General features: G+C 34.3%; 1 protein-coding gene across 1 annotated transcript; it reads right to left on the bottom strand.

The window, feature by feature from the left end:
• Positions 1-1,314: 1,314 nt before the first annotated feature.
• Positions 1,315-7,724, bottom strand: LOC119663790 (xanthine dehydrogenase-like). Its single transcript, XM_038073392.1, has 6 exons — positions 7,629-7,724; positions 3,234-5,858; positions 2,904-3,172; positions 1,812-2,688; positions 1,588-1,755; positions 1,315-1,516 (listed from the first exon to the last, which is right to left on the bottom strand). Exons 1-6 carry the CDS (start codon positions 7,722-7,724, stop codon positions 1,466-1,468), a joined length of 4,086 nt encoding a protein of 1,361 aa, XP_037929320.1. The 3' UTR covers positions 1,315-1,465.
• Between the last annotated feature and the right edge of the window lie 482 nt (positions 7,725-8,206).

The raw sequence follows: 8,206 nt of genomic DNA, 5'->3' as shown, positions 1-8,206 counted from the left end.
TACAATACATGCCTCTTTATTTTTATTTTACTCTTTAAATTATAGTCTTCACGCGATTCACCCAACTAACGCCTTAGACCTCCCAAAACATTATGATTATGTAGATACATAATAACGGTAGAAGAACTTATTTCGTAGAGCGCCGATAATCTTATCAGCGCCAAAGTAGTCAAAAAAACTGAGTATGCAAATATATATGTATGTATGGTTTGTTGAAATTGGTATCCGTCAGCACCTTTACTTTATTATATAGATTATTGTGGCCTGTATATTGAATTAAAAATATCTCTTTGTACTTTACCAATTTAAACTTTATTATACATATATTAATCGAAGCACAACTAGAAGAACTAACTATCAAAAATTGCCAGTCAATAGAATTGCCATGTTACTCAATTATTAGATCTCATTAAGAATTTCACTGTTACCCTCAATGCAATAAGAAGGGTCCTTCTATTTCCACCCATTTTTCGAAATTAAATTGAAAATTAAATAATAGCTGCTGTCCAAAACTTGATTGATTTTTAACGTCCCACCAACACAACAGATATCGTTTTCTTGTGATGCATAAAATGTAATAATCGTATTACGTTACGAGGGTCACTATTTATATTTTGAGTTTAATAACAAATGTTTCTCGAAGTGTTCTCCTTTATGATTAAAACAATTTCGAAAATACATAATTTGACAATAGATATTTTGCAAAAGCATCCATTACCTCTACAATTCAAATCATAAACCCTATTTAATATAATTAGTATCGATTTTCACCATCCTTTACCTCCACATTCTGAAGCGAATCTTTGAACATCGAAATTTCTGTTTAATGTGAGTAATGGATTTTGTTGGGTTTCGGAGAATGTAATTATAAAACGCATGCCTACATATGTAAGAAAATAGATATGTAATAAACTATATAAACATTTTCCCTGATCTATCTAAATCGTCAATAGTTCTATAAATCGAACAGTTTTGCTAGTACCTTGGCATTCGAATTAAAGAGATCCTACCGTATGCATAGTCTATATGCTTTCTGCAATAATTGGAATTTCAATTAGTATAAGTAAGTAATCATGCTTATTTATAAATTTAAATACTACTCTTAATTTAGAAATAAATTAATCTAGAATCAAATACTAGAAATTATAATGATGTTAAAAATAATTTAAAGTAAGAGTTCTTTAAATGTTAAAGTAAAAATAACATATGTCAGCACCTTTAACTAATGAAATAAGAAAATCTATCTAAGCTTTTAATTTAATCTACAATTCTAATAAGAAAGTAGTCTTCAAAATTTTACTAAACAAGCCAACACCTTATCTTTATTCATATATGTTAACACTTTTACCGATAATATAAACTCAACAAGTACTCCCACTTTCACATGACAGTGACATAAATAATAACAAAACAGCATTAAAATCTTGTCTTATTTCTAAATAAATCCTAATCCATATGTAGATCTTTATAATTCAACATTCCATGGTGTATATGTACCAGGTAAGGGTTCATCAATCTGAAAGAAGAAAAGATATACATATATTGCATATATCGCACATGAACTAAAAGCATTTTTGACATCCATACCAATTTTGTAAAATTGTCTTCGCAAGCCATCCTAATTTTTGCTGCTGTTGCGGGGGCGTTAAGTGTGAAGTCTGTGCTCAGACCTCGTTCTGTACGTGCATGAGAAATAGCATTCTTAATAGCAAAGTAAGCTGCAGCACCTATAAATAACGGCGGTTCACCCACAGCCTATGAACAAATATTATACAGGATCAAAATAATTATACTATACTTATAATTACTACCTTCGATGAGTACACAGCTCTTGGATTCGGTGCACCAGTAAGCAGACTCACATTAAACTCAGCTGGTATATTACCAAAACCTGCAATTTTATATGTGCTTGGACCTCTTGATAATAATATACCTTGTGGTGAATATATTAGCTCTTCTAAAGTAAATAAACCATATCCCTGCATATAAGCCCCTTCTATTTGTCCAATATCAATAGCGGGATTAATGCTGGAGCCAAGGTCCATAACAATATCAGTGCTCCAAACCTGATGATCCCCAGTTAGACAATCTATTTCTACTACAGTTACACCCACACCGTTTGTGAAATAATTATATTTGCGTGCATTTGGTTGACGCACAGGATCATAGTGTATGTCTGGCGTACTATAAAACCCTGTTGCTGAAAGACTTATACGATCAAAATATGCTTTATTTATCCATTCTTTCCAAGTGGCTGTGGGTAGCGCTTCCTTAATAGTTTTAAGTCTTGTATTTAATTTATCACAAGCATCAATAATGGCCATACCATTTAAATCAGAACTTACGCTAGCTGCGGTAGGTGTTGCATTGGGAACCTTATCTGTTGCGAATTCGGATATGTGAATAAAATCTGCCGGTATACCTAAAGCTTTTGCAGTACATTGTATCATTTTTGTATGTAATCCTTGTCCAATTTCTACACCACCATGTGCCAATAAGACTGATCCATCTGCATATATATTTATTAAACATCCAGCCTGATTTATATGTGGTATACCAAATGATATTCCATACTTTGTGGGAACAATACTAATACCACGCTTTCTCCAGCGATTACTTTTGTTAAATTCTTGTATCTTTTTTCGTTTTTCATAAAAATTGGATTGCTCTAAACATTCGTCAAAACATCTACAAAAAGTAACTTAATAAGTAAATACGGATACGGTATGTATTTAAATATATATGTATATATTTATTAATACTTCTTAGTAATAGTTTAGTAAAAATAGCATTTTTGCTAATTATTATAAATAATTATTATAAAACAAAAAATATTAGTAAAAATGTTACTAAATTATTACTAATTAATGTACAAACCTATTATAATATATAGTAGAACAAACCTATTAATTTGCAGCGTGTCCAATTTTTGGTTATAGTGCGTGATATCACCAGTTTCATAGAAGTTTAATTTCATTATATCTACATAGTCCTTTCCCAAAATTCGTGCCACATCACGAATCATATGTTCACCAGCGAACATCCCCTGAGGGGCTCCAAATCCACGAAATGCTGTATTTGAAGGTGTATTAGTTTTACATAACCATCCGACTACTTTTATATTAGGTATACGATAACAGTTTTCAAAATGGTCCATAGCATGTTCAAGCACCTATAATAAGATTACATATCCTTATAAATTTTCCAACATATGTTATTTCAAAAAAACTTACAGCAAATGATACATCCATGCTCCATCCCGCATTTGCATAGCATTCAATATAACATGCTGTAATAAGGCCCTCATTTGTAAAACCAATTTTATATTTGAATAAGAACGGATGACGTGTGCCTGTAATCATCATATCCTCATCTCTATCAAGCATACAGCGCACGGGTCTTCGTAATCTATAACAAGCTAATGCGACGGGTACTGCTACCGATGTAGAGCGTGTTTCTTTACCTCCAAATCCACCTCCTAAACGCTTTACACGACAAACAACTCTATGTGCTGGTACCGACAAAACTTGAGAAATTAATTTTTGTATTCCGGAAGGATGTTGTGTTGAGGAAAATATCTCAATTTCATCAGTATCTCTAGTAACTGCTATTGCAGCATGTGTCTCTAAGTAAAAATGTTCCTGTGCTCCAACACGACAGGTGCCTTCATAAATATGCGCACAATTCTTAAAAGCTTGATCAACATCGCCTTTCTCCAAAATTTGTGGATAATTAGGAAAATATGATTCATGCTCAATTGCTTGTTCAATAGTGATAATTCTGGGTAATATATCTTCATAGTCTATTTGTACAAGCTTAGCAGCTTCCCGAGCAAGTTTTTGATTATCTGCAACAATTGCACCTATTACTTGCCCCCCAGTATAAACCTTGTCGATAGCAAATATAGTTTCGTCACGAATAACATGCCCTACAACATTTTCGTTATCACTAATATCGTTACTAGAGTAAAATGCATGCACTCCATCCATTGCCAATGCTTCTGTTGCATCAATGGAAAGAATCTTTGCATGCGCTTTCGTACTAAGTACAAGTGCCAAATACAACTCATTCTCCATACGTGGAATATCATCGCAATACATGGCTTCACCAGTTGCTTGCTTCATTGCAGCAGCATGCACTTTGGGTCGACCGATTGGATCACATATAGACTGTTCGGAGCTGACACGTTCAAATAACTGTGCACTTTTTAATATAGGTGTGTGGAAAGATTCTGCACCACTGCATTCCTCATCAGATATACTGTTATATGGTATAATGCCGGCACTTACTAGTTTTTGACTTATGACCAAATATGATTTGTAAAACAAACTGACTACTAGAGATCGCCTGTAAGCAATCATACCTCCTGGAGCTGAAGGTTCTAATGGTAACTCTGCACACAAACTTTCCGTGACGCGTTCTACAAGCACGTGATCCCAATTTTGTTTGACCATCATTTCAGATGTTCGTGGTGCTAAAATGGTTGTTGGAGCCATTCCACCGAATGCCATAAAAATCTGATCCACAATATTTGTGTTGGGTTTAAAAAAGACATTTATGGCGGAATTGACAATAGCAATATCATCATCCCTTCGGCGTGCCTGCTTAAAGGCGATTACATATTGATTTGGTAAAGTTTTCGGAAAATAAATTCCAATCAAAACTTCATGTGGTGCAATAACATTTTTACGATAACCAGTAAAAAATCCAGATCCCATGTGCACATATCGGGTTTTTAGTTGACCATCCACCATACCTGCTACAAGCATTTTAACAGTACCAGCTGTTAAAATCGGATTCATGTCAGATATCGGACTTCCAGTCATAATGTTACCACCTAATGATGCAACATTCCGTATCTGCTTACCAGCAAAATAGTGCAACATCTCCACAGTACATTTGAAAAATCGAGTTTGATATTCCGGAAGTTTAGTGATAAGATCTTGTAAATAGTTTTGAATATCCATTAAGCTAACAGAAGCACCAAAATAAATGCTGTCTTCCTGTTCTTTTATTTCATTTAATTGCTTCACTTTAGATGGATTAATCAGTACTGGGTAAAGTAAATGTTTGAATTTCACTTCGACTCCCACTTCAGTATTGCCAACTACCAATTTCGCATTTGGATTTTGTGCTTTGATTTGAAGTAGTTCTTCCAACTCAACTGGACGATACCAACTCACACGAGGGCTTTTAAAAACTATACTATTTGAATCAAATTCAGTGTTAAGCTGCAATTCGGGTGGAAAAATAGGTTCCTGGCTGGGATCAAAAGGTAGAAATTTACTTTTTTCAAAAAGCTTATCATCAACATTATTGCTACTGTTGCCATTACAACTATTTCCATTTCCATCTCCGTTCCCATTCATTTTACAGCATTTATCACCCATTGCACATGAAAATTCTTTAGTAAATGTTTTGTAGCCTTCCAAAATTGGACGATAACCGGTACAACGACAAAGATTACCTTGAAATGCAATTTCCAAATCCTTCATTGTAGGCTGTGGTGAACTGCGAAGTAATGCGTACATTGACATGACAATACCTGGTGTACAGAAACCACATTGGCTGCCATGCGCTTTAGCTATTCGTTCCTGTACAGGATGAAGACGTGTTCTCGTACTACCGATACCTTCAACAGTAGTTACGGCATAACCGTGCATTGCGCATACTGGCGTAAGACAGGCATTGACTGCCAAATGTCGAATCTCATTTGTGTTTCGATCAATGCGTGATATCATAACGGTACATGCACCACATCCTCCTTCTCCGCAACCTAATTTCGTACCACATAAATACAGTTTATCACGAAGATAAGTAAGAAGCGTACACTCAGGATCTGGATTGGCGTCAATTACCTGCAAATACATATTAATTGATTTTAAGTGTATACCATTTAGAAACTATTAATTGATTTTTTTTTACTCGACGAATAGCAAAAAAAGCTATTGAAAATTGATTGATTAAGAAAGCAAAATTAATTTTAGTGAAGATGCATAAATTTTTTAAAAATTTATAAGAGACTGCAAAAATGTCGACATCGAATAATGATGCATAATAGTGCAGGGGTGTGGTGGTACAGAATTGTTTTTTGGATCGGTTACCTATGAAGATACGGATACTATGTTACAAGCTCTACAGTTAATAAATTGTTAATAATCGTTATTAACTGTTGAGCAATATGGTGAAGTTGAGCTTGGAAATATCACAACTGTTAAGTGAGCTGCTAAGGTGACGGATTATTGAAGTATATTTGTTTTAAGTATCTTAAGTGGCTTTCGCCAGAGGTACATTCTATTTGGAAATCTTCTGATGTATACCTTTAGGAGTTAGCCAAGCTGGCAGATCAATGTTCTCAAGGATTGGTTTGAGTGAGGTAGCTATGATGAGAAACAGGTAAGAGCACCTTGAACTGTATCTGAACTGCTTACTTTGGGTGATTTAGACACATTAAAGAGCAGTTGGTCTGTAAGGAGTGGCAGCCGTACGCAATCACAGATTGCACGTGGTGTTGATCGATGCTGATATCTTACGGGGTTAAATGATAAGGCGCTCGCTTACCGAAAGCCTCTTCGGTAAAGGGAATTTAAAAAAATTAAGCACATCTTCAGTTTTGTTGAGCCGCGTAGAATGCAGCATAGAGTTTTCTTGATTTTAATTAAAAGTTCTGTAAGTTCCAATAGTTTTCTTATTATCACCTGAGTCGACATTTAAGTCATTCCGAGAGCGTTTAACGGTAAGAAGAAGGTTTAAAGCCGTCAAAGATAAATTTAGTCGCCACATTTAGTTTGTTGGGGATTACGTACTGGCATACAACGGCTTTGAAGCGTTGTATTTTTAATAATTGAACACATACTATTTCATTTTTGTTAGTGGGATTAATAGTATGTAGTGATGCTTTGTTTATTCTGGCTCAGTTTATGGTGAAATTTAAGCAGAAACAGGGTAAGACGGAATTTGCAGCGGCATTACGTATGGCTCTTGCGGACGTGAAATGTCGCAATAATATCAAGCATGGACAGCAACTAGTATATGTGTCCAGTGATTTCATTAAGTACAGTCATAGTCATACATATCTGCGCGTGAATGGCTTCGAGCTGCGTTAAAGCAGTGAAACGGCTGGTTTGACGCATTAAGAAATTTTTTTGTTATATTATAGAAAGGTGCTAAGGACACGTCTGCAACTGTGGATAGGCAGAAATCGGCATTTTTGAAGGTTGATGGTTGCAGCGTGAAGTGAAGTGAGTGCTGCTGTCTCTGTTGATAGTTGGGATGAAACTAAGTCTCCAGTCAAAGAATTTAAGTCTATTACGTCGATCAAAGGAATACACTTTCCTACGAATCTCGCACAGTATGCTGATTGGCTGTTTAGCTGTGATGATAGTTGTAGTTTTCCGGCGCTGTATAGTCTCCCCTGTTAGAATGATGGTCCTGTAGTAAACCAAGCAGTTTAAGCTTCAGCCGAGAAAAAATGTTGACAGTTGAAAATATGTGTTTGAATTTCTTTTGCAAAATGTGCAATGGATAAATAAATAACCAGTGTATTACTAAAAGTTAGCTGAATAATACGTCTGGATTTGATCATTTCGAAAATCATTAAACAAAATTAAATATCGTTAATAATTTACCTTTTTTCCATTTACAAAAAATATTAGCACCGATGATGTTTTTGTTCTCACATTCTTCCCAGTGTTTAATTCACTCGATTCAATCTTTTGATCCATTTCAAATTTTTTTTTTTGACCAATATTCTTTAATTTTTTTTTATTTTATTTTCTATTTTTGTATTAAAATATTTCCACACTAACATAAATTGTTTTTAATTGTTATTTATAATTGATAAACACCATAACGACTTATTTCGTATGTTTTTGTACAATACATGCCTCTTTATTTTTATTTTACTCTTTAAATTATAGTCTTCACGCGATTCACCCAACTAACGCCTTAGACCTCCCAAAACATTATGATTATGTAGATACATAATAACGGTAGAAGAACTTATTTCGTAGAGCGCCGATAATCTTATCAGCGCCAAAGTAGTCAAAAAAACTGAGTATGCAAATATATATGTATGTATGGTTTGTTGAAATTGGTATCCGTCAGCACCTTTACTTTATTATATAGATTATTGTGGCCTGTATATTGAATTAAAAATATCTCTTTGTACTTTACCAATTTAAACTTTATTATACATATATTAATC

The sequence above is a fragment of the Teleopsis dalmanni genome, unplaced genomic scaffold (genome assembly GCF_002237135.1).
Source record: "Teleopsis dalmanni isolate 2A unplaced genomic scaffold, ASM223713v2 unscaffolded_contig_0893, whole genome shotgun sequence".
Classification (NCBI taxonomy): domain Eukaryota; kingdom Metazoa; phylum Arthropoda; class Insecta; order Diptera; family Diopsidae; genus Teleopsis; species Teleopsis dalmanni.
Note: the sequence above shows the minus strand (reverse complement) of the source record. Positions and strands in the feature narration are given on the sequence as shown.